General features: G+C 36.3%; 4 protein-coding genes across 4 annotated transcripts in view; 1 reads left to right on the top strand and 3 right to left on the bottom strand.

The window, feature by feature from the left end:
* LOC134677163 (neuropeptide SIFamide-like) overlaps positions 1 to 26,646 on the top strand; it is a 162,999-nt gene that overhangs the window by 55,504 nt on the left and 80,849 nt on the right. The gene's annotated exons all lie outside the window — the stretch shown is intronic.
* LOC134676973 (GILT-like protein 2) lies at positions 4,063 to 11,867 on the bottom strand. Its single transcript, XM_063535349.1, has 5 exons — positions 11,752 to 11,867; positions 11,298 to 11,335; positions 10,415 to 10,564; positions 6,825 to 7,010; positions 4,063 to 4,370 (listed from the first exon to the last, which is right to left on the bottom strand). Exons 1-5 carry the CDS (start codon positions 11,810 to 11,812, stop codon positions 4,104 to 4,106), a joined length of 702 nt encoding a protein of 233 aa, XP_063391419.1. The 5' UTR covers positions 11,813 to 11,867; the 3' UTR covers positions 4,063 to 4,103.
* LOC134676836 (GILT-like protein 2) lies at positions 13,695 to 17,030 on the bottom strand. Its single transcript, XM_063535217.1, has 4 exons — positions 16,992 to 17,030; positions 16,388 to 16,552; positions 15,422 to 15,607; positions 13,695 to 14,001 (listed from the first exon to the last, which is right to left on the bottom strand). The coding sequence occupies exons 1-4, from the start codon at positions 17,028 to 17,030 to the stop codon at positions 13,735 to 13,737; spliced, it is 657 nt and encodes a 218-aa protein (XP_063391287.1). The 3' UTR covers positions 13,695 to 13,734.
* LOC134677126 (unconventional myosin-Va) overlaps positions 21,675 to 26,646 on the bottom strand; it is an 81,818-nt gene continuing 76,846 nt past the window's right edge. Inside the window, exon 43 of the mRNA XM_063535584.1 lies at positions 21,675 to 26,170. Coding sequence (XP_063391654.1) covers positions 26,042 to 26,170 — 129 coding nt within the window. The 3' untranslated portion in view covers positions 21,675 to 26,041. The remainder of the gene's footprint in view (positions 26,171 to 26,646) is intronic.

Below are 26,646 nucleotides of genomic sequence, written 5' to 3'. Positions count from 1 at the left end.
CAATTTAGTTTTCTTAAAAACGACTACTTATTGGATATTTCGTTGTTATTTAGCATTAGAAAAAAGGTAAACAATCTTGACGTCTTTTTATTGAAAAACCCTTTTGAAAAATAAGTCACGGCAAATGCCTACCTATGTATGTAACAATTATGAATCATAGACGATTTTTAAAAAGCTTTTTAGGGTTCCGTACCTCAAAAGGAAAAAATGGAACCCTTATAGGATCACTCGTGCGTCTGTCTGTCTGTCTGTCTGTCCGTCTGTCACAGCCTATTTTCTCCGAAACTACTGGACCAATTAAGTTAAAATTTGGTACACATATGTATGTTTGTGACCCAAAGACGGACATGTAACGTAAACAAATTAATTTTAAACATGGGGGCCACATCGGGGGGTAAATGGGAAAATTAAAAAAAAAAAAATACTATATCGTGTTACATATCAAATGAAAGAGCTCAATGTAAGAATCTTAAATATATATATATATATATATTTATAATTTTAGAATAAATAGTTTAGAAGTAATTTAAGAAAATAGGCAAAAAATTACCATTCCCCTTTATCTCCGAAACTACTGGGTCTAAAATTTGGAAAAGATTACATAAAATAGATCTTTACCCATAGATGTCAGGAAAACCTATTAGAAATATGTAGTCAAGCGTGAGTCGGACTAATTACTTAGTTTTTGATCAGACTCCTACGGGTTATTTAAAGGCAATTCACTCGCGTTTCAAATAAAAAAATCCATTGTTAAAAATTGAGTAATGTACGGAACCCTTGGAACTCGAGGCCGACTTGCACTTGACCGGTTTTTCAATTAAAAGACATAACAATATCGCGCGCGTAGTCGTTAAATGTTCACCTTTCTATTGTATGTAGGCATAGACCTACAATTTCTATCCGAGGGCATACCTGATATCTGAAATTACTAAGCTACCCTCCCATTTAAAACAGTATTTAGCTCAGCATCTATATACATATACCAACATTTCTATTTGAGGGTATGCCCGATATCTGAAATTACTAAGCTACCCTCCCATTTAAAACAGTATTTAGCTCAGCATCTATATACATATACCAACATTTCTATTTGAGGGTATGCCCGATATCTGAAATTACTAAGCTACCCTCCCATTTAAAACAGTATTTAGCTCAGCATCTATATACATTGTAACGTATACATTTTCTTAGATTTTAAATTAATAATTTTGGGTTGAATTCCTTTTCTTATTTCAACGATTTTAACAATATCCCAAACTAACTCGATTGATTGCACTTCTTTGCATAATCTGTTGCATTCAGATGCACCTTTTGATGCTTATCTGTTGTCGGGGTTGTCATATGAGTAAAAATAATTAAAACTTGAGATATTTATGTTGTCACTCCAGGAAAACTTTGTATGATTTAGGTATGATTTTTATAGATAAGTAGAAAATAAGTTTGATGTAAAACAAAACATATAAATTACAGACTTACAAAGTGGCTCTGAAATGAAACCTTATTAGATTTAATGATAAAAATATATTTCTTAGGCTCAGGAGTGAATTTGTCTAAATAATCAGTTCAGAATTTTCGAAGGATTTGTGTCTTCAGGGATTGGCACCCTACTTTTGTTTATGGCCTTTTGTTCTCAACATATGAGGTGGTCATTCTGAGGTGACATGCACTTTTGATGTGTGGACCCCTCCGGGGACGCACGCTCGCATGAGCCCTATTTTGTGATAAGACCACACATTCCACATGGTGGTCAAGATGGTGGAAGCAGTTCGAGTCCTTCGGTGTGTTCCACTGAGTAAGTATAAATGGAATTTAGTTGTGATCAATTCCACAATGGCGTGAAACGTTGTGGGTTTGTTCTTAATCAGGTTTTGGTTCTTTACAGAGGTGACTCCTGCTCGAGGGAAGGGAGCGCTCCGCCAGAAGTCCTAACAGCTTCCAGTGCGGTGAGCTAAATTTCCAATTGTTTCATTTTTTCTCTAGCGGCCATAAAGGGCATCGGCTAATATATCCTTTTCTCGCTTTGCAGGAGCCGGGATGTTTCTAGAAGCTTTTGATGTTTATAGAAGTTTCAAGATGTTTCGAATTTGAAGTTTTAAAATGATGCTGTGGGATCTGTCCCACGTCATCTGCACTGGCCGGCTCCAACCAGGTTAGCAGTCAGCTTCCCGGGGATAGGCGAGGTCACTCCCCGCCGCTCCAGGTCCGGTAGCAGTTTTTGAGGTCGGTCCGATGCATCTTTAATTTTTAAATTGCGTCTGCGCTCGGCTACAAATTTAAAATGTGATTTAGAGCAATAGTTATTTTAATTTAAAGTTTTGAAAGTTCTGGTGCATAAAACTTAGGTATTTCGAAATTTAGTCTTTAGTAATTAATTAATTGGTGTAAACCTTATAACATGAACCTGTGAAGCGACCCAGCTATACCACTGAGCTTTTACACTATAACTTTAGGTTAATAAAGTTTGTTAGACTTAAATTTGTTTAATTGTTTCTCCTCCTAGCTTTCCGACAGCAAGGTTTCCATTTAGTTTATTTTATTTTATTTTGATTTAATTTTATTTTGTTAACATGGCTGTTTCCATTTTAGACAAGCCGGAGCTTTTCAATCATTTATTTTACCCCCTTTCAAAACACCCGTGTTACAACATATACCAACATTTCTATTTGAGGGTATGCCCGATATCTGAAATTACTAAGCTACCCTCCCATTTAAAACAGTATTTAGCTCAGAATCTATATACATATACCAACATTTCTATTTGAGGGTAATGCCCGATATGTGAAATTACTACCTACCCTCCCATTTAAAATAGTATATTTAGCTCAGCATCTATATATACCAACATTTCTATTTGAGGGTATGCCCGATATGTGAAATTACTACCTACCCTCCCATTTAACACACAACCAATTAAACCCAGCTTTGCTAAAACTTAGTTCCGTTACTACTGAGCCACGCCTGGTTTAGGTTAGAATTAACCTAAACCAGGCGTGGCTCACTCCGCGATTTCGTCGCTTTGCTAGAAGTACCTACATAGCTAAAAGTACATCCGTTCGACCCCAATTTTGGGGTTTGCCATAAGCCGCGCGTGGCGCTGTCGCCACCTAGCGGCCATATCTGTGCTGATCGTGACAGACTCGTTTTGTTAGAGAGTGAGTCTTCTGTACCTAGTACTATTATTTATTCTGTGCCTAAACCTATGTTGTTTGTATGAGGATTCACATTTTTGACGTAAAAGCTTAAACGTGGCAACAATTTAGTATGTTTTTTTTAGTTCCAGTTTGTTTAATGTCTACTATTTTATGTCGCACTATAAGATAGGTATATCAATAAGTACCTATGCGGGCTTTGCGGTAATACAGCATCTCCCAAACTAATGGCTCTTCTACACGATGGGTCAACGCCGGCCACTCCAAGGGACGCAGCCATGCGGTAGAATGAGATAGCAATATCACTTGCTCCCTCTAACGCATAAATACGTCCCTAGGAGTGGCCGGCGTTGCCCCATCGTGTAGAGGAGCCATAAGGGTCGCGACCCATTGGTGGGTCGCGAGCGAATATTGAGTGAGCCCTGACGCTACGTCTTACGTAGGCGAACAACGCGCGAACGCGGCGCGGCGCGGCGCGGCGAAAGCGGCCGCCGCCGCGCCGCGCCGCGCCGCGCCGCCTGACATTCGCGTGCAAATCGCGCCGCACCGCGTTCGCAACGAGATCGCTTACGTAGGACACTTCTATGGGCATCAAAGGATTGATTTCGCCGCGCCGCGCCGCGCCGCGTTCGCGCGTTGTTCGCCTACGTAAGACGTAGCGTGAAACTACTACGGCAACTGAGCGTTGCCAAGAGCGTTGCGAACTCTTGTAGAGTTGCCAAGAGGTGGGTCCCGGATTTGGCAGTTTTTGCTCAGAATAAATAATAGTACTAGGTAGTAGGTACAGAAGACTCACTCTCTAACATACGGCGTCTGTTACGATCAGGACAGATATGGCCCATCGTGTAGACTAGCCATTAGGTGGGTCGGAGCCCAGTTAACTTTGGGACCACTGTGCTATTTTAATAAAATATTTCATCAAAGAGTACAATTTTATATAAATTTGCACTAGATTCACAGAATATTAGACAAAATTGAGGACAAAATGTTCATTAACTCTTTAGTTTTACATTGAGGTGGCGGATTTTTCAAAGTTTCGCATATTTTCTTCTTCAAGTCTTCAAACATTTCAAACTCCTCCTCATTTATTAACACGTAAGGTACGTTTCTGAACTTGACCTTGTCAGTCTCCTTTCCGTAGTATTCGAGTAGTTCCTCCCCTTTATCACCTTTAGCGCATTTCTTGATAGGCTTTGAGTCGATTTTCATTTGATCTCCGCACTGAAATCGATAGATTTTAAGTATAAAGTATTGAATTAGTAAATAATTGTGTCGTTTTCAATCAAAAGGTACATTGTGGCTTACCATAAGGACGCTCTGACAGGTTATTAGTATAAAAATACAAGCAAATTTGGTCCTCATGGTACGTGACAAAGACCTTTTACATGACGATGTCAGATTTACAGTAGGATATGTATTTTTCTTTAGAGATTTTTGTATTTGTATCTGTATTTATTTATTTGCTGAATATGGGTTTACAAAGGTGTACAATAACATATTAATTAGTTCAACCATACCCTGCTTGGTGTAGCATGCAAAATTTAAAGTATAGTCGCACTAACATAAAATTATAACATAAAAAATATTAGAAATAACATGTCAGATTAATTATTAACATTAGAAAAGTCATGCAATTCATTATTTACAATTTCAAATTCCTATTTCTATTCCATTTCATAATCAAAGTATTCATGTATGGAATAAAAACACATGTCATTAAGCCATAAAAATAATTTCTTTTTAAACTTGTTGATTGGAAGGTCTTTTATGTCAGCTGGCAACCTATTAAATATTTTTATACACATATAAAATGAACTTCTAGCTGTTTGTTTGAGGCAGGTTTTTGGCAAAAATAGTAGATTGCGCTGTCTAGATATACGGTCATTGTAACTTATCATATCACAGTTTTTTTTTAAATGAGTTTCATTGAGGCGAACAAAAAGAGCCATTTCATATATGTACAAGGATGGTAGTGATAACAATTTATTCTTTTGCATTACTGGCTTACAGGATTCCATTTGTTTCATTTTGAAGATGGCTCTTATACATCTTTTTTGCATTATGAACGCCCTTTGCACATCAAATGAGTTACCCCATACTATTATACCATATCTGAGTGTAGACATAATGTAGCTGTGATATGCCAGTAATGCTGATTCTCGAGTTACTGTTTGTCTGACTTTCCTCAAAGGGAATATAAATTTATTTATTTTACTACAAACACCATCAACATGCTCATTAAAGGTTAAATGTTCATCCAAATCTATACCAAGAAATTGGAAGCTTTTATTTTCGCTGACAGAATCACCTAAGTAAGTTATATTTAGCTTCAAACTTTGACGCTTACTAGTTCTAAATTGCATATACCTAGTTTTGCTTACATTTATTGATAGGTTATTAATTTCCAGCCAGTTGACTAATGCATTCAGAGTTCTATTAATGTCACTTTCAAATGTTTGCATATCAGTACATGGTATAGTAACATAGGGGGCATACTAGGGACATTTTCTGAAAAAACTGTAATTTACTTATTAGATACGAGGTGTTTAAATGCTCTAAAGGCGCGCACAATTATAATAACTGCAATATGACATTGATCAAGGCGATTTGTTCACAAGGGCCTACCGGGAAACGCGAAAATCGAAATTTAGTTATCTGCCTCTTCTCGCACATGCAAGAGTGATATTAGAGTCATAACGAAATTTCGACTTTCTTGTTTCGCGGTAGGCCCCCAGATTGTGATGGATAGTGGTAGTGGCGCCCACGCAGAGTTTCGCGTAATATTCATATTAAAAACCGGGCAAGTGCGAGTCGGACTCGCGCACGAAGGGTTCCGTACCATAATGCAAAAAAAAAACAAAACAAAAAAAAGCAAAAAGAAAACGGTCAACCATCCAAGTACTGACCACTCCCGACGTTGCTTAACTTTGCTCAAAAATCACGTTTGTTGTATGGGAGCCCCATTTAAATCTTTATTTTGTTCTGTTTTTAGTATTTGTTGTTATAGCGGCAACAGAAATACATCATCTGTGAAAATTTCAACTGTCTAGCTATCACGGTTCGTGAGATACAGCCTGGTGACAGACGGACGGACGGACGGACAGCGAAGTCTTAGTAATAGGGTCCCGTTTTACCCTTTGGGTACGGAACCCTAAAAAACATATCCCCGGAAACTTCTTTTTTTGAATGGGCTTACTCATGGCATAGAGAAATATAGTAAGACAAGAGTGCTCACTCCATACATCAGTTTTGGTATCAAAAAAATATTAGTATTTTCATAGTCGACATCCAGCATCGAGTAGCGGAATTATCAGTACCGCTACTCGATACTAGATGTCTCTCGAGTGGCGACCCACAAAAATTGTATTGAACAACAATTTACAACTAATATTAGAAGCAGGAGTTGAAAACAGAGTTCCGGTTAATCCGTTTATAGGTATAATATTAGCTGAAAATTGTTGAGCATTAGACTTTTCGGTCGCCGATCTATTGTCAAGTAACGGTACTGATAATTCCGCTACTCGATGCTAGATGTCGACTATGAAAATACTAATATTTTTGGTACCAAAACTGATGTATGGAGTGAGCACTCTATTCTATATTTCTCTGATGCTCATGGCCACAGACTAGCCGAGGCGTAGACGTGGCCTACGATGGAACGAGCTCGCACTTTACCTTAGTGGCGTCTTTATCAGTGGATCCGTCGCCTCCCCACGTCCCGTTCATCATACAGGTTATGTAATGTGCAGCCTTATAGATGTCCTTCAGTTTATCAATAGCACAGGCGTGAAGCTTGTTCCCGTAACACTCCTCTTCGCCGTGCTGGCAAGTAATTACGGTCTTGCCATTTTTTTCATGCCTCTGAAATGGAACAGAAATCTTAAACATATGTGACGTTCCACGGCAAAAGGTACCTTATGGCGGCTGGCGCTTACGTCGCATAGCGCCGCGATAATATTCGAGCAGCGGCCATAAGGGACCTTTACCCGTGGGACGTCACATATTATTTAACACTGTATGAAAGAGCGAATACCTACCTCCTAACACAAGTGTCAAACTTACAAGGACGATTGACGAATTCTTAGGGAAAAACTTGATAAAAATAACCGAATTTTGCATTTTGAAATGGTAAATTTAATGTTATGCATCCATTTTTCTGATATAGTTTGTTTTTTAGGTGTAGTTTCCACCAGAAATGTGCGAGGATGCGTAGCGTAGGGTGTATTTGTTAAGAACCAATATTCATTTGTTTTCCTCGGTTATAGTGTGCAGTGATTTTATTGGTTCTTAAAAACACATCTTTCGCTACGCATCCTCGCACATCTCTGGTGGAAAGGCAGCCTTAGAAAGTAATTTAACAAGGGCACCTACTTATGTCGTATATAGGTAGGTATCTATCTTCTATACATCTATCTATACATATAATAAAGCTGTAGAGGGTCGAAAGTCTGTACATGGAAGATATTTGAAAAAAAGTTGGCTGGGGATACTTAGAATCGATAACAGAACACGTTCCAACAGTTTTTAGAATTTTTGTCTGTTTGTCTGTTTATCTGTTTATCTGTTTGTCTGTTTATTTGAACGCGCATCACGTGAAAACGGCTGAACGGATTTTGATCCAAACTTTACTAATCTATCGAGAAAATCTCCGGCCAGGTTATAGGCTATAAAAATTCAACCCTTAAAAGGGGGGGTAGCCACAACACTCGCTTGATTCAAGTTTGCCCCTGAATCTTATGGCGCTACTTAGGAAGGAGGGGCAAACTTTTTTCAAATATGTGCTACCACTATTGAGTACCCTGGTAAACTAACAGATGGCGCTGAATTTAATACGTAGTGACATGAAAAGCCACCGAGGAAGGTTTTTGTCAAATTAACTCTAAGTTTAGATGAGGGGGTACGGACATCAACAAATTTAATTGAATAATTATGTCGATATAATAATATACAACAAAATTAAACGACAGTAAATTAATTACCCCTCATTGCACAGTGACATCTTTTTCACGACTACCCAAAAAAAGTGAGAGAGAGTGTATTGTGTTTTCAGCGTTCGTGTTTGTATGTAGGTATATATTTATTTATCTGGGTTTCACTCTCTCTCACTCTTTTGCGGTTCGGCGCTAGGTCTTATGCGAGGCCTTCTGCCTTACGGCAAAGTTGATCTTCTGCCTTAATTACACTTGGGCGTGGATCCAAGCTTTCCTCTTTCGCAGCTGGGCCTACTGCCTTGCTCACACTTCGCCAATTCAATTCTCTTGGTCAATTCCAAGCTCTGCTTTCTTGCATCTTTTATGCATGAAAACAACCTCGCTGAAATCCTTAAATATCGAGCCCTATGCGAAGTTAGGCTGATAGAAAACTGTCCCATCCCTTCTTTGTATGAAATCCTGGATTCGCGCCTGGTTGGGACTAAAAGTAAAATTGCGTTTTTTATATCGAAAAATTTTCGCGCTCGCTTCGCTCAAGTTTTTAATATCTTTCTAAGGTATGATAAAGGTGACATTCGGGTGGCGTCTGCAGCAGCATTACTCTGTTGCAACGTTACTGTCAATTTTCGTCATAAAATGATGTGACCGATTTCCATACTAAAAGTAAAAATGTACAACTGTCTATCATATTGCGTTTTTATATCGAAAAATTTTCGCGCTCGCTTCGCTCGCGTTTTCAATCACTTTCTCAGATATGATAAAGGTGACGTTCGGGTGGCGACTGCAGCAGCATTACTCTGTTGCAACGTTACTGTCAAACGCATTTTATTTCGTATATTAGAACTTTTTTTTCGGCGTTTAAAGCCGACAATTATTTTTCTGGTCATATTTTTGACCAATTGTTACAGAAATAGAAACTCATGTACCTGCAAATCTTCAGAAAACTCGCGTTTGTACGGGACAACGGTAGACAATTTCATGGAATGCTCCATAAAATGATGTGACTGATTTCCATACTAAAAGTAAAAATGTACAACTGTCTATCAAATTGCGTTTTTATATCGAAAAATTTTCGCGCTCGCTTCGCTCGCGTTTTCAATTATATTTTAACCTAAGATATGATAAAGGTGACATTCGGGTGGCGACTGCAGCAGCATTAGGTACTCTGTTGCAACATTACTGCTGCGGCACTGTCAATTTTCGAGATATAATAATGTGACTGATTTCCATTCTCAGCTGTAATGCGGCAATGAACTTCACTCAATTTACCAAAAAAAATAATGTAATCTTAATGACCCTAGGGAGAGGGGGCACCATGGTCTAGAAATGCTTAGGGCATTAAAATATCTTTATACGGCACTGCTTCGGACTTAACCCGACGTACGTGTCGCACTGTACGCGTTCCAAAGCCGGGCGCCTTCGGCGCCCTCATACTAAAAGAATCTGGCGTAGCCCAACAACGTGGCGCGCTGCACGCGGTCCAAAGCCAGGCGACTTCGACTTTCTCATACTAAAAGAGACGTACGTGACACGCTGTATGGTTACCAAAGCCGGGCGCCTTCGGCGCCCTCATACTCAAAGAGTCGGGCGTAGACCGATGTACTTAATTGACACACTGTGCGTGTTCCAAAGCCGGGCGCCGAAGGCGCCCTCATACTCAAAGCGTCGGGAGTAGACCGACGTACGTGCTGACACGCTGTACGCGTTCCAAAGCAGGGCGCCTTCGGCGCCCTCATACTAAAATTCAGGCGTAGACCGACGTACGTGACACGCTGTACGCATTCCAAAGCCGGGCGCCTCCGGCGCCCTCATACTCAGAGCGTCGGGCGTAACGTACGCGTTTCAAAGCTGGGCGTCTTCGGCGCCCTCATACTAAAAGAGTCGGGCGTAGACCGACGTACGTGACACGCTGTACGCTTGCGAAAGTTGGGAGCCGAAGGCACCCTCATACTCAAAGCATTGGGCTAAGCCCGACGCACGTGGCGCGCTGAATGCGGTCCAAAGCTAGGCGACTTCGACTTTCTCATACTAAAAAAGTCGGGCGTAGTCGGACTACTACAAATCGCGCTCTAAAAAGTATGAAACAATAAGATAGAATTATTTTAAGAAATTATCATGCAGGAAATTATAAATGTTATAATTTTTTGAATAAAAAAATACAGTGTAATGTAATTTACTATTTTTTATATATTTAGCAGCTTACTGACACAAACCGAATTCCACGCGGGCGGAGCCGCGGGCACAGCTAGTTACATATAAACCGGAATGGCGGAAGCTGTTTTTCAATGAAATTTTAACTATAATTCTAATCTTATTAAAGTAAATTTCACTAACCTTCGCTTTTCCATAAGGGTACAGTTTAAGATCGATGTAAGATCCGATTTCCTTTAATAAGGGGTCCAAACGTTGTATTTGGAAGTCTACGCAGTCAGGGCATAGACTTTCATAATACAATTTTAGATTCGCTTTATCTCCTTTCTTCATCTGAAATCAAAAAGGTATCCAAAACACGAACTGTTAAAAACTTTAAGAATAAATTTTACTAAATACTTAGTCTTAATACCTATACGAGTATTCATGTTCTGACTCATTTTAATTAAATATAAAATGAGTCAGACCATGAATATACCTATGAAACCAAAAGTAGTCAATACTTAACACGTTCCTTGTGCATGCATCATATGTGTAGCATTTTAGGGTACAGATGATACGTGCATGCACCACTAATGATGCACGACCCCATATAAACTTAAAGCATTGCCAAAATTTACACGTGTGAGCTAGGTCTTTTTTTATTTGCATGCACATACTGGCTTTTTTTTGACAAAAAACATGTTGCACTTGTGGTCTCAATTTCTGGTTCCTAGGTACACAGGGAACGTGTTAAACAGATTAAAAAGGGATATTTTCAGAAAACTACATAAATCATGTTACATGACTGAAACACTACTTAATACCTAAGTTATAATTGGTTATACTTATAATTAATGTCATGACTTATGTCACGATATTTGGAAAACGATAATTAATCTTGGTATTAATGTTGGTAAAGTACGGATGTCTACCCTCTCCAATTCTCCCTCAATTGCTCAAAGGTTAATTGGAAGAGATCCCTTAAAGGGATAAGTTCGCCTTTGTACTAATGACGAATGTTATTTTTCCTGTTTTGTTTTGTTTTTTGTACAATAAAGTGTTTTACTACTACTACTAATCTTACCTCCGTGGATTTGATATCCCAATCACTTGACCTATGTTCTGAAAACATAATTAAAATTAATGTAGGGATTAATGAAGTTTATTATTAACAAATAATATAAATCCCAAATATATTTTAATCACTTGCAGAGAGAGCGACCGATTTTATTATTACATAATATTCAGTTGTATGAGCTCTGTTCTGTGTAAATAATCCTAAAATAAACACATTTATAGCAGACTGTGGGTTTTTTTTCAAGAAACGTATTATAACGAAATAGTTATTTACGATACAAGTGCGGAAAAGAGGAAATTCGAAACAAGTGGCGATAAATTAAAACACGACCGAAGGGAGTGTTTTAAATCGACACGAGTTGCGAATTACCTATTCGCACCTGTATCGTACAACGTTTTACAGTACCAAAAAAATAGGACCATATGTACTGTAAATAAAATTTATATCTTTAGGTACATACCAGCACTTCTAACAGCGGCAATAGCCACGAAAAAAAGCAACAACATGGAATATGGCAACATTCTGACCGATTGTCTGTAGAGCACCTTCTGACGAATGTGAAGAAGTGGGCACGTCAATAAATATATATATAGTCTGTCTTCAGGCGTGCCCGACATTTTTACGCTCGTTCAGTGCAATACAGGGTGGCCCAAATAAAAAAAAGTTGTAGGAAAAATTATCTAACTTACACATTTTTCACGAAATTTCACTAAACACAACGCATTCTCTTCTAAATTTTATGCTTCAGTTTTATCACACAAACGCAAACGTTATCATCAATAAAACACAGTAAAAAATGTCAACGTATTTTTGGGCTAACTTGTAAATAGATAAAATAAGGACTTAGGACACATAAAAGTTCTACAGTATATTAGCACAGTTTTCATAATGAGTGTCATAAATTATCTCTCTTCGACCTAGCGTTTTCCCGGCCTAGCGCCAGTATGTAACGCTACGTCTTACGTAGGCGAACAACGCGCGAACGCAGCGCGGCGCGGCGCGGCGAAATCAATCCTTTGATGCCCATAGAAGTGTCCTACGTAAGCGATCTCGTTGCGAACGCGGTGCGGCGCGATTTGCACGCGAATGTCAGGCGGCGCGGCGCGGCGCGGCGCGGCGGCGGCCGCTTTCGCCGCGCCGCGCCGCGCCGCGTTCGCGCGTTGTTCGCCTACGTAAGACGTAGCGTAATAAATTCAACGAAAAATTTCGATGTTGCCATTTTCATAGAATAGGGTACTTGATTGTCGATCCGAACGACGGCCGACATTGAGGTAGGTACCCTTAGTCTTTAAGCGTGTTTTATTTTGAAGTTATCGTTCGAACTTGCACCGCGGTACCTAGTACTATTATTTTCACCACACCAGCTCGGAAAGGCTTACTTTGCACTTCAAAAACTGATAGCAAAGTTGCATTTTATTCATATGTGAGGCAAAATAATCAAGTGCAAATTTTGGATTATTTTCTTATGTTTGCTGGACTTTTAAATGATGATTTTGGATGATAAATATTTAATAACATTCATTTGGATTTGATTTGGTTTGATTTTGTTTAATATTTTATATTTAATATTTGCTTCGGGTTGGTGTGTTGAAAAATTTTGTGTTTCACTCGGGGCAAATTTTGTTTATCCCTCGTGCTTTGAAACCCTCGTATCGCTCTAGATTCCATTTTTCGAACCACTCGCTACGCTCATGGTTCAATTTTGGAATCTTTCGCTTGCTCGGGTATCAATATTAGCACGAGCGGCTAAACAACAACTTTGGCCCGTTGTAAAACAAATAACTATTATTCTGTGGCCCGGTCGAGGCGGTTTACCCACAGCGCTATACAAAACTTTGCGCGCAGCGGGGCAGTGACACGCCTCTACGTGGGCGCTTCGCTTAAGACGAAACAGGAGCTGAGTTTTAAATATTTAGGTAAATATACGCGTCTCGCTAATGGAACCGGCTCCTAGAACTAGTGCGATAAGGACAAGGCGAAAAATTCCGAGTAAAAATCTCAAAAATCGAGGTTTCGTACTCGACTGTTTTCTCCTTCAAAACTTAACCAATCCTAACCAAACTTGGAAATCTAAATGATTATGAAATTATCTGTGTCGGACCGTTTTGGTTTTTAGGCTAATTGATATCAGTTTTGTATACTACGCCTCTCATTGCGGCATAGTCAATTAGGCCATTTTGGGCATTTTTGAAGGGCGCTAGCGCCTTAAAAAACAAAGCTATCAAAAAAAGCAAAACGGTCCGACACAGATATTGACAATAATAATCTGCGTTAAAAAAAATCATTGCTCTAGCATCAAAACCCACGGAGGAAACAGTCGAGTACGTTTGTATGGAGAAATGACCACTCCTGTTGACTCTTAAGTAGATAGGTTGTGGTTAAATATAATAAAATACGCTAATAAACAATTTCATCAAATAGGACAATTATATTTGCACCAAATTCAGAGTATGTTAGACAAAATTGAATACAAAGTGTCCAATAACTCTTTAGTTTTACATTGAGGTGGCGGATTTTTCAAAACTTTGCATATGTCCTTCTTCAAGTCGTCGTTCAGGTCAAACTCCTCTTCATTTATTAATACATAAGGCGTACCATCTATCCCGGCCTTATCGGTTTCTTTGCCGTAGTATTCTAGTAGTTCTTCCCCTTTTTTACCTTTAGCGCATTCCTTGATAGGCTTTGAGTCTATTTTCATTTGCTCTCCGCACTGAAATCGGATAAATTTTAAGTATATGTAATTTTGATTCCCTTAGAACCCTTCAACGTGCACACTAGCGCCACGGCTAAATAATCGTGGTTATTTAAATTTTAACGAAAGATATTGAAAAAAGGGGGCCGCTACGTACTGTATTGTGTATTTAAGTACCTACCTTTTGAATACATCAAACTAGTTTTTGTGTTGCTGGTTTCGTCGATCTAGGAACTCAAAACAAAAACGGCCGTTTTAACTTTGGACGCATAGATTGACGAATCCAGCAACATAAAAACTAGTTTGATGTATTCAAAAGGTACTTAAATACACAATACAGTACGTAGCGGCCCCCTTTTTTCAATATCTTTCGTAAAATTTAAATAATCACGATTATTTAGCTGTGGTGCTAGTGTGCACGTTGAAGGGCTCTTAAGAGTGTCGAAATATACGTTTATTGTGGCATAAACAGCCGTATCCTTTCTTACTTAGATGTTTGATTTTTTCACAGCTTCCAGGGACTGTAGACCTGAGTATATATAAGGTTTTAATTTCAACTCGGTGTACCTCTACGCGTTCCCGTGATAAAGGGTCTTAAAAGACAGACGGACGGACAACACAGTGATCCTATAAAGGTTTCGTTTTGAGGCACGGAACCCTAAAAATATTTGTATATACCATAGAAGGGAGCATCCTATAGAAGTGGTATACGCGTGCCGCCGTGAGGGACAAAACATACCACCACCATTTCAGCCTATATACCGTCCCACTGCTGAGCACAGGCAGGCCTCTCATGCGCGAGAGGGCTTGGGCTATAAGTCCCCACGCTAGCCCAATGCGGATTGGGGTTTTCACATACACCTTTGAATTTCTTCGCAGATGTATGCAGGTTTCCTCACGATGTTTTTCCTTCACCGAAAAGCTAGTGGTAAATATCAAATGATATTTCGTACATAAGATCCGAAAAACTCATTGGTACGAGCCGGGATTTGAACCCGCGACCTCCGGATTGAAAGTCGGGCGTCATATCCACTCGGCCACCACTGCTTACAAAACATACGCAATGCGACAATATTGAAAACACGTTTTAACATTCCTAACAATAAATAAACAATCTACGTAATTCGGTCGGGTTATTTGTTGCCCACCATAAACCATACTTATGGTGGGGAACAAACAAAATATAGCCCGACAACGTTCAAATCAAGAGTGAACAGGCACCTTCTGGGCGAGTTCGCTCCATCGTAGGCCACGTCTACGCCTCGGCTAGTCTGTGGCCATAAGTAAGCCCATTCATAATAAACATAAAAAAGTGAGATTGTGACAAGGACAAGCAATAATATCGCTTTCTCTGCTACTCCTCTTGAAAGTTCTATAAGTGTATCTCATTGCCTCCCCCCGTTCCCTCTCTATATTATTGTACCTCTATGATATATACCTTAGTGGCGTCTTTATCAGTGGATCCGGCGCCTCCCCAGGTCCCGTTCATCATACAGGTGATGTAATATGCCGCCTTTTGAATATCCTTCAGTTGATCAATAGCGCAGGCGTGAAGTTTGTTCCCGTAACACTCTTTTTCGCCGTGCTGACAGATAATTACGGTCTTACCGTTCTCGTCCTTCCTCTGAAATGGTAAATTAATGTTATTCACACATTTGCGACGTCCCACGGGTAAAGGTATCTTATAGCGGTTGGCGCTTAGGTAGGCTATTATTAATGCCGCTCCAATACTATTGCGGTGGTATGCGACGTAAGCACCAGTTGCCATAAGGTACCTTTTCCCGTGGAACGTCACATTTAATTAGGATTTCGTACCCAAAGGGTAAAAACGGGACCCCTTTACTAAGACTACACTGGCCAGACAAAGTAAAAACAGAATAAAATAAATATTTAAGTGCCCCATACAACAAACGTGGTATTTGCAGTTTTTTTTCGCAATGGTACGGAACCTTTCGTGCGCGAGTCCGACTCGCACCTAGCCGGTTTCGGCATGTCGTTTCCACCAGAGATGTGCGAAGATGTGTAGGATGTGTTTGTTAAGAACCAATAATCAGTTCATTTGTTTTCCTCACTAGTGTGCAGTGATTTTTTAGTTCTTAAAAACACATCTCTCGCTACGCATCCTCGCTCATCTAGGATAGTGGAAACTCAGCTTTAGCAAGCTGCAATTTAATAAAGCACCTACGTATACCGTATATAGATAGACCAATAAAACTCTGCAGCGATTTTGATAGCCCACGTAGTGCAGGTGTTATTATAAACGTTAATCTTCTATGAAATTAAAACGTATAGGTATCTATAACGTATATGTATTTATACCTATGTACCTATAAACTGGCAAGAAGCGCATTTTATAAATGAAATAAAGCTATAATTTTAATCTTATTAAGTAAATTTCACCAACATCAGCATTTCCATAAGGATACAGTTTAAGATTGATGTACGATCCGATTTCCTTTAATACGGCGTCCAAACGTTTATGGAAGTCCACACAGTAAGGGCATAGACTTTCATAAAACAATTTTACATCCGCTTTATCTCCTTTCTTTATCTGAAAAGAAAAACGTACCTTAAACACAAACTTTACTAAATATACTAAATAGTTTAAATAAAATTTTACTAAATAGTTTAAATACCTATTATTTAATTAAAATGAGACTGCATCACCTACTCACATTACTTTTTTTTTGCCGTTTCTCTATTACCCTAAGGTTGTCTGGAAGATATCGCTCTTCAGCGATAAGACCGCCTGTTGTCTACCATAGTTTAAGTTATGCTTAATTTGTACATCATGTTCGTTTTCATATTGGTGAGCAATAAAGAATATTTGTATTGTATTGTATTGTAGGTATGATTACATGAAACCAAAAGTAGGTAGTGAATATACAGATTTTAAAAAGGGATGTTTGCAGAAAATACAGAAGTTATGTTACATAACTGAAACACTACCTAATAAAGTTTTAATGTCATGATGTAAATTTATTACGATTTTTGGAAAGCAGTCTTACCTCCGTACCAGAATCCTTTGCTCCACTTTCTGAAAGCATAATTAAAAATATAAGGAATGTATTTTTTTCATAATAAACCTCTAATAGGTAGGTACTATTTATATATATTATTTGCTCGCTTGCCACTCTGTCCTCCACTGACGACCAGATGCCAGGGGCTCTTGCTGCTGGCTCATTTTCATTGCTCTACGTGTAGTGTGTAACTATGCGCACTAAATACAGAGATTTTGTAGTTTTATAAATGATAAACTTATTTTCGTGTTTATATCTTAGAACACAAATAAATACCCAACAACAAGTAGTAAGTATATATGTTTACCTAAATTAATAAATGCCTTATTTTCATACAAATCGGGAGACAATTAAGGACCACTGAGTTACTGGGAATACTGGGATTAAGAATTATTACAGTGGTTATTTCTTGAACCAAGCTATTGGTAATGTTAGCGTAAATACCTAAGCCTTTTCTCCAGCACAAAACAGAAAATGAAAATAATTGCCAAGTAGGTATTTTAAAATAATCATTTTGTGACACACGAAAATTTGTCAAACAATTATATACCTACTACAAACAGAAGAATGGCCCTTTTGCATACACAGTGTTTTTATTGAATTCCGTTAACTTCGGGGTATGGTTAAATAGGTACGTTTAAAACTTTAAAAAAAGTGAATTAAATGGCATAGCGAATTTCAAAATAAAATAAATAAATTGCTTTTTATAATACCAAGTACCTACAGTCGGCAATAAGCAAATATGTGTTTATTTTTTTATATGAAATGAATCCTATTATGGATAACGAAAATTAAAATACATACTAGCACTTCCAACAGCGGCAACGGCAACCAAAAAAAGCAATAACATGGAATATGGCAACATTCTGAACGGTCTGTCAGAGCACCTTCTGACGAAAGTGAAGAAGTGGGCACGTCAATAAATATATATATAGTCTGTCTTCAGGCGTGCCCAACCTTTTTACGCTAGTTCAGTGCAATACAGGATGGACCAAGTACGTTGAAAAAAAAAACTATTAGGAATATTGCCGTGAGGCATTAAATCCGCCTTTTGTCACTGTATATTTTATACTGTGCAATAAAGTTTAAATGAATAAATATTTTCTAACTTATTCTACACATTTTTCACAAAATGTCATTAAGTTAATTTTAACACTACAATCATTTAACTAAACACGACGCATTATCCTCTACCCTGTACAGTCAACGGTAAAAATATGGGTGTACAAATCATCTCAAAAATGTGTCCTATAACTCTCATGTCAGTGAAGTAAGAACTATGGGACATATTTTTGAGTAAGTTGTCTACACCTATATTTTTACCGTTGACTGTACGTAAAAGAAGTTATTTATTTCAAAACTAAAATAATACATAAACTTAATATAAAACTAATTACAAAACTAAACTTAAATATAAACAATATAAGTATAAATAAAATTGCCTACTGAAGCCCGTCCCGAGCTGCTCCCCTGTAAATAGATAAATAACGACTGAGGGAACCATAAAAGTTCTACAGCATTATCACAGTTTTCACGACGTAGGTCATAAATTAAACGAAAAACTTCGTTGTTGCCATTTTTATTGACTTTAAAGGCAGACAGACTCGAACACAGCTTTTAAAAGCTATGTACGATCTGCTCGGTTAAGGGGCTACCCGAGGTTTTCATCGATTTTTGACAAGTTTTGAATCGTATCTTCTTTTTTTGCACTACAGATAGAATTATACGTAAGACAAACGGTTATCGGTTCTTCAATCTTCTTTCTCCGGTTTTGTCCACCGGATTTTGAAAAAAATGAATCCTTTTTTTTATGAATTTTTTAAACATTGTCTAAAAAAAACACTTTTTTCGTATCTAGTTTACAGTGAAGGATCTTACATGTACGAAATCTACATATTTGGGTTCGTCTTTGAAGTCTCGAAAATCGTGTCCAAGGTTTTAATTTTAAACTAATTAACACAAAAGTTATGGCCAGAAAACCAGTTTTTTAGCCTAAAATTGTTCAACGTTGATGCCAAATATCTCGAAGACAATGAACTTTAAAGTAAATATGGGATACTATAGTGCTTAAAGCCGTTGCTGTTAATATGATAAGCTACAAAAAACATTAGAAAACTAAGGGATCAGATCGAAGGTCATTGGCGTGGGGGAGCCCCTTAATGATAACGACTGGTCTAGGCACTACTTGAGTAGATCGTAAAAATGATAAATGGAATTTTAAAGGTGCGATGCGAAAGCGCTGATAACAGGCGGCATGCCAACCATGGTTGTCAGGCCAATTCACACTGATATTCAGTCTGGGGGCCGATTTTTGAATTTCGATCGCTCGATTTCGTCACTCGAAAATCGGTGGAAAACGGCGAAATGCAAATTTTTGAAATAAGAGCGAAATTTGGAATCTAGCGGTATTGACCACTCGATTTCAATTCTATTAGTAGAATTTAAACGCCTGGTAGTGGAGATATCATTTAACGAAATACACAAAATCGAGTGGTCGAATTTCAAAAATCGGCCCCCCCCGTTATCTGTTCAGTAGTGATCCAAAAGACTCCAGCCTTTTAACTCTTTTTTAGGACTCCCTCATCTCTTGACGCCTAGAAGGCTAAAAGCCTACTTTACAAATTAAATAGAAATAGGCTTTTAGCCTTTTAGGCGTCAAGAGTTGAAGCGAGCCCTAAAAAGAGCTAAAAGGCTCGAATCTTTTTTTTAGCATTAGCATTAGAAAGAACTTAAAAGAAGGTTAAGCGATCTTGACATGTCTTTTATAATGGGTCAAGCAGATCTTGTCAGTAGAAAAAGGCGCGCGAAAAATGTAGGCGCGAAAGGGTATCGTCCCATAGAAAATTAGAATTTCGCGCCTTTTTCTACTAAAAAAATTGGCTTGACCATCTATTACTGAAAAAACGCTTTTTAAAAATCAGTAACTATAATACTTATTAAAGCAGAAGAATATAAATGATCGTATTATATTTGCCGCAACTTATTTTTAAAATGTGTTTTTTCAATTAAAAGACACATCAAGATTGTTTGTCTTATTTCTAATTTCTAATGCTAAAAAACGAACTATAGATGCCATTCAAAAAACGATGGTTTCTTCGTATCTTATGTATGAGGATATTATATCTATAGCTATATAACATCAATGTTTATTTGGCGATCATTTAAATCACATCCTTTATTATAGTACCTACTTAATGGATTAGCTCAAAATTTGAAACGACCTTGAGAAGAAAATACAATCTAGATTTATTATCTACGGTTAGAAATCGATTTAAGTGCTCATTAATGCAAGGCATGTATTATATTTAATACTATTATAATAAATGCATATTAATTACCGAATAATTCATGAAAATTGTGTGAAGCTTGATAAGAGATGTATCACGCTTGACTAGTTTTTATTTATTGTTGCTATGCTATTTTCTTTATAATCACAACGATTTAAAAGAAGCAATAAATAAAAACACATTTGTAGGTAAAACACAGGGAATCGGCCGAGTCTTTAAACTTACGTCTTAGACTTACAATTTTATTTTATGATTTGTTGCTGTACCTGCAATAAATTATTACACAGAAATCTTTGTAAGTACATCTACCTACATATCAATTTAACCTATTGTTTGTATGATCCTGACTGAAGGTATAGTCATATTTTTGCCTTTTTAGGATTTTATCTACAACAGCTTACAGCACAACTGGGATTTGAACCATAGAGAATATTGAATATTAATTTGAACCCATGGGCACACTGCCCATCGGCAGTGACTTGGGGGACGTTTTTTATTTATAGGCTTTTTATTTTAAGTTTATTTAGTTTAGAGATAGTTTGTATTATTATTTGTAAGCTAATTTAATGTTTGTTTATTTACGTTATAACATTATAATTTTTTATCTATAATTTGAACCCATAGTCTAATAAAACATGGTCTTCTCTTCCCAGAGTGACACAAGCCTACGCCACAATAACATGGCCGCTATATATAGCGCTATCGCATATTATCATATAGCGCTGTCGCATGATGACGTAGGCTTGTGTCAGTCAGGTGACCTAGAAAAGACGGGAAGAGGTACCAGGCGGAGTATATTATTATACCATGATTTGAACCCACGGTTTTAGAACATCACACATATATGAAAGGTTAATTCTGTTCTTCTTCTTCTTGCAGTGCCATCTCCTACCGGAGGTCGGCTATCATGAGGGCTATACGAACTTTAAGGGGCCCACTGATTAACAGTCCGCCGGACAGTATCGGCCTGTCAGTTAGAACAAAATTTTGACAATTCCAAACAACTGACAGGCCTATACCGTCCGGCAACTGTTATCAGTGGGTCCCTTTAGACACAGGCGACACAGCTGCGCGGAATAATGAGCGTGTGCTCAGTTTGAACCATGTTCGGAGAACAATTAAAATATCTGTTAACACTAGTAAATTATTATGAGTATTTTGCATAACATTCTATAGTAGATACTTATTGCAAAGACAGCCTGCCTAGCCATGGTGACAATCGCTATCGCTTCGAAAACGAAACGCTTTGTGTCTCTCTATCACTCTTCCATATTAGTGCGACAGTAACAGTTGCGTTTCGATCGCTACGGAGCGTAAGCGATTGGCATGTTGGCTACGCGGCCAGGATGGTTTAGAGTGTGTTAACAAAAATAAAACAAACATATTTGCTAACATTATTTATTTAATCTGCACTTTACAACGAAATATATAATTATATGTAAAATGTAAATATGTGAACAAACTACACGTCGGAATGTAACTCACAGCACACTAACAAACGATATCACTTATAGCAACACTTGCGATTATAGCAAATATAATTATGTGAAGTTTGCCCTTTTATTTATGGAAAGTTTTAAATTACATTTTTTTTTCACAAAAAGAAAGTTTATTTTACGCTTGAGTTATCTAGAATTTAATAGAAGAAATGCTTCTGTTACTTTGATACATGCATTAAGAATAAACCAAAAGAAAATTAAACATTCGCATGTAACACTGAGAAAATACAGCAAAAAAATTCTAAATCACATTTACCAACTTATATTTTTAAAATTAGAAAATTACCTTTTAGGTAATTTTTTCATTGAAACTGGGATCAGTGCTATTAATACTGACAATTTTCTTTGACATAGATAACAAAAAATATTGTTTAGGTATACATATTTATTCACCAAAATATTTTTTACCAAAAATCTAAACTATACGTACATTGCTAATTAATATTGATTTCATCATATATATATATGTTAAATTATTAGAACATTGTATATCATATTTCTGTAAGTACTCATTGCTTTTACATAAATGCTGCCAAATTACAGTAGATATTAAGTAAGTATATAAGATATGGATTATATTGCTTTAGTTGCAAATTTATAATTAATACATAAAGGAACATCGAACATCGAGATCATTAATAGTTAATTGGATATATTCAAAACGTAATATACAATTATTAATACGATTTTAAATTATGTGTATAAATTTCGGTTTATAAATGAATTTTTGTTATTATATAATTCATTTTGAACTAATTTTAATTTGTTTAACATTTATTTGAGTTTGGTCAATTACAGATTTTAGAATTGGATAAAATTATAATAATATAGATATTTTCAAATGATATCACAAAAGGATTATTTTGTTTTGTATTATTTTGTTATTTGATACATGTATACTTTCGTAAATTGATATCCATAATCTCGAGAATCCGACACGATTGGATCCATACAATTGAATCAAATCAAATCAAATGCAATTAAGTATTAGAGCCTTGAAAATATGTCCCTAGTAGGTAATATCAATTTAAAATAGATACTGAATTAATTACATTGATACATACTACGTAAATCTATAATTTAAACAACAGGGAAGTTATTATTGAGCACCTAACCATTATAGAATTTCAAATTTATCAACATATATATTTTACTATACATATAATTTAATACATTTAGGTAGTACCTTTAAGTTTCAATTTCATTTAGGATTAAGTACCATAACACATTAATTGTTGTGAGGACAAAAACCAGCCAATATAATATCGCTATAATTTTGCTTATCGTCGGGTGACAAGCAAAAGTCACTAAGTACCACCACAAGTTCATAGCCATAGTGAACCATATTAGTACTAAAAGAAGGTCGATTTTTGTTTAATTTATTTTTTAGTAATTAGTGACTTTTGCTTGTCACCTGACGTTATATTTAATTCAATTTTATTTAAAAAAGTCACATACGAAATACTGAAAAACATAGTATAATTTGCATTGCAATAGTAAAGTAGGTTTGTCCTCATCAATAGCATAATTATATGTCAATTGTTTTTAACATTAGCATCGAACATTCGTTAAAACTAATATTCTTATGATTACATATAAGTGATCTCGCATAATTTGAATAGACATAATATAGAGATTAATAATTAATATTCTACTAAAAATAAATAAGTACCAAAAGAATACTGGTCATAATTTCTCTACAAAAATATTTCTGCATGGGATGTACATCTAATAGTGAAATTTTATGTATAAATATATAAATACATATCTGGTGTTAGTGACGCCGTGTTTCAAGCACCTAGTTTTATGGTAACAGGTTTAGCACTATCATATAGTAATATAAAAAAAAACAATGATCTGATTTATATAATTTACGGCTGTTTCGTAAAAAAACAATGTATTTCGGTCAATATATTTAAAAACGCATAACAATAATGGCATGGTGATTTTATATATGTAAATAATAACTAGAGAAAACGCCTAAAACACATTAAAACAATGTCATAATATCATGTTATATTATTCTACAAGCAAACTGCGTAATAAATCTATTCTTTACTTTTCATAAAATTTCTTCTAAATTCAACTATCAAAAGGCATGCCACATCTATATGTAATACGTTGGTCGTATTATGTGAAGAACTATTATGTGTATCTGTATCTAGCCTTTAACATTATATTTATTTATATGCTAAATATATTTCTCCTAAATATGTCAGGGTAAATCAACACGCATCGATATAATTACTTACTTATTAATAATTATACTCTTAATAGCTAAATGGAATGATATAAATAAATATAAGTTATAACAAATTTGAACTAATTGTAACAACATCTAAAGTACAAAATTGCTTAACAATTAAAAATATAAAAACAGAAATTAACTTAATTCGTTGATAACAGTTGGTATAGACAAAGCCAAATATCCAAACCATGACTTCACTCGATAATTCAATAAAACTGAGCAATTTTTTGGTAGCTTGAGTAACTTCAATGAAAATTATATCAATAAAAATTATGTGAAATTGATTGTCATTAAGATGAATAGTAATTAATCAGCAGCAACTACAGAAACAATGTAAATTAACAAATTTCGCAGCATTTTATAATTTGCTATAAATAAATCTAACATATGGAACTTTATAGCAAAATTGGTCTAGTACTATAAATGCAGTATGGCAAGTGAAGTCAAAATGGAAAAAATCATGTACTTTCTTTTCTAAGTTTTGTACAAATCGGAATGGCACCAAAATAATTTCAAATTATGGCTTTCCATAGTCTAGGAACCGATATTACTTAAAACAAGCTCATTATGCTGAAATATTAGGACGAAGCTTATTTACCTTCAGTCCAATATTAAATTCTATTTTGTCCTGTAATTATATTTTATCCTTTTAATATTTCAGTAATTAATTCTTGTAAATGCTGCTTAGAGGATATAACCAAACGTCTGTAATTTTCTGTACAAAACAGTCTGCCGAATTTTGCGGGGGAGGGGCACGTCAAATGTATAGGTACGTAACGTAAAAATAGCCATGTTAGATAAACGTCAGTCCATACAATGTGTATGACCATTGGCCGTCTATTTTCGACAGAAGGGAACGCCTGTTAATGGCTACTCCGTTTGGTTATATCCTCTAAGAAATGCTGTGACCTTCAAAGCACAAGTTAATATGTTTGTTGATTTCGGTATTTTTTTTAATCAAATGAATTACCTGTTTATATTTACCATTTGGAACTGATAAAATGTATTTATGTTTTGATTTATCATATCGATTAATATCCTCCTGTTAAAAAAATATCTAGATCAAATAATTATTATAAAAAAATGTAGCCGTTATAACATTTAAATTATGGCAAAATAAGTAACTTTTTTGATTCTTTCGGCATTTGATTTGCAGGCCGAGAGAGAGAGAGTTACTAAATTACTTGCCTTTAATTAATATTTAAGTTCATTAATTATGAAATATACGTTTTCTATGAATAAATAACTATTTTTTTAAATCCTCAACGGTACTGTTTCAAACAGCACCAAAAATATTAAACTGTTCTAAGACAGAACTCGCTTTGAAGCATTAAGTCTGCCTCTAGAAATTGTACTCTTCTTCTACATTTATATAAATAAACATAATCACTTATAAATCATTCTTAAATTCGGTAAACAATTCAATTAAATATTACTTGCATTTAAGCTTACATTAGTTACTATTAGGTTAACATAAATTATATGAATTTTGGAGTTGTATATCATAAAATAATTATTTTTGTTTAGTTTCTAGAATTTTTCAAAGTCCCCCACCGCGTCTGTCTGTGTGTATGTATGTTCGCGATAAACTCAAAAACTACTGAACGGATTTATGACGAAGATTTAGGTGTATAATTTGTTAAGGTTATGTGAAACCCGTGCGACGCCGGGGCGGGTCGCTGGTAGCAAATATAACAGTTAACCCTTTTATCTTAATGAGCATGGACTAAGATCATGTTCAAGTCCATAGGGTTTTCCTGTAAAAGCCTTTATAAAGGCCTCTGGGCTAGTTATATGACAGTTAACACACACGAGCGTCTTCAGCAGCGGGGTTGAAACAGTCGCCGTGGTTGAAATCGGACGGGAGAGTATATATATATGTGTGTGTTAGTTAACCCGTTTATATCTTGGTGACCATAGACTAAGATCATGTTCAAGTCCATCGGGTTTTGCTGTAAAATGCCTTTATAAAGGCCTCTGGGCTAGTAATGTCAGTTAACCCGTTTATATCTTGGTGAGCAGCCCCTCCAGCCCCAGCACGTCGGGCAGCTCGATGTCCTCCAGCCGGATGGAGGACGGGTTGAACGGGAACTGCACCGAGAAGATCATCTTCGAGTCCATCAGGAGGTTTTGCTGGAAAATAAATTGTTTTGATGAGCGTTCTACAACGAAGAAAATATAAATATAGAAAAAAAAAATCTAAATTTAAAATAGCGTAGTTATAGTTCGTTTTTTTTAGCATTAGAAAGAACTTGAAAGAAGGTAAGCGATCTTGGCATGTCTTTTAATTGAAAAACGCTTTTTAAAAATCAATAACTATTACTTATGAAAGCAGAAGAATATAAATGATCGTATTAGATTCATAATTGTTACATATTTGCCGTAACTTATTTTTAAAATGTGTTTTTCAATTAAAAGACACATCAAGATTGTTTACCTAATTTCTAATGCTAAAAAAAACGAAGTATAGTACATGACGATACTAGTGCGAAAAATTAGGAAATTCGCAACGAGTGGCGAGAAATTCATTAATCAACTCTATTCCCGGCACTAAAGGTTCAAATTTCAGTGGCAAATTCTGGATTTTTCATTTGTATGGCTGGGCCTAA

Source organism: Cydia fagiglandana, chromosome 25 (genome assembly GCF_963556715.1).
Source record: "Cydia fagiglandana chromosome 25, ilCydFagi1.1, whole genome shotgun sequence".
Lineage (NCBI taxonomy): Eukaryota > Metazoa > Arthropoda > Insecta > Lepidoptera > Tortricidae > Cydia > Cydia fagiglandana.
The sequence above is the reverse complement of the archived record's forward strand: the minus strand, read 5'-3'. Positions and strand labels throughout refer to the sequence as shown.

Excerpts from the sequence above, each read along its gene's own strand:
- LOC134676973 (XM_063535349.1), bottom strand. The coding sequence starts at position 11,812 with ATGTTGCCATATTCCATGTTGTTGCTTTTTTTCGTGGCTATTGCCGCT. Across the intron at positions 11,336-11,751 it reads TGCCGCTGTTAGAAGTGCTG|AACATAGGTCAAGTGATTGG; the intron begins GTATGTACCTAA and ends TTATGTTTTCAG. Across the intron at positions 4,371-6,824 it reads CTGATAAAGACGCCACTAAG|TGCGGAGATCAAATGAAAAT; the intron begins GTAAAGTGCGAG and ends TATCGATTTCAG.
- LOC134676836 (XM_063535217.1), bottom strand. The coding sequence starts at position 17,030 with ATGCTTTCAGAAAGTGGAGCAAAGGATTCTGGTACGGAG. Across the intron at positions 16,553-16,991 it reads CAAAGGATTCTGGTACGGAG|GTACGTTTTTCTTTTCAGAT; the intron begins GTAAGACTGCTT and ends TTTGTGTTTAAG. Across the intron at positions 15,608-16,387 it reads ATCCTTATGGAAATGCTGAT|AGGAAGGACGAGAACGGTAA; the intron begins GTTGGTGAAATT and ends TTACCATTTCAG.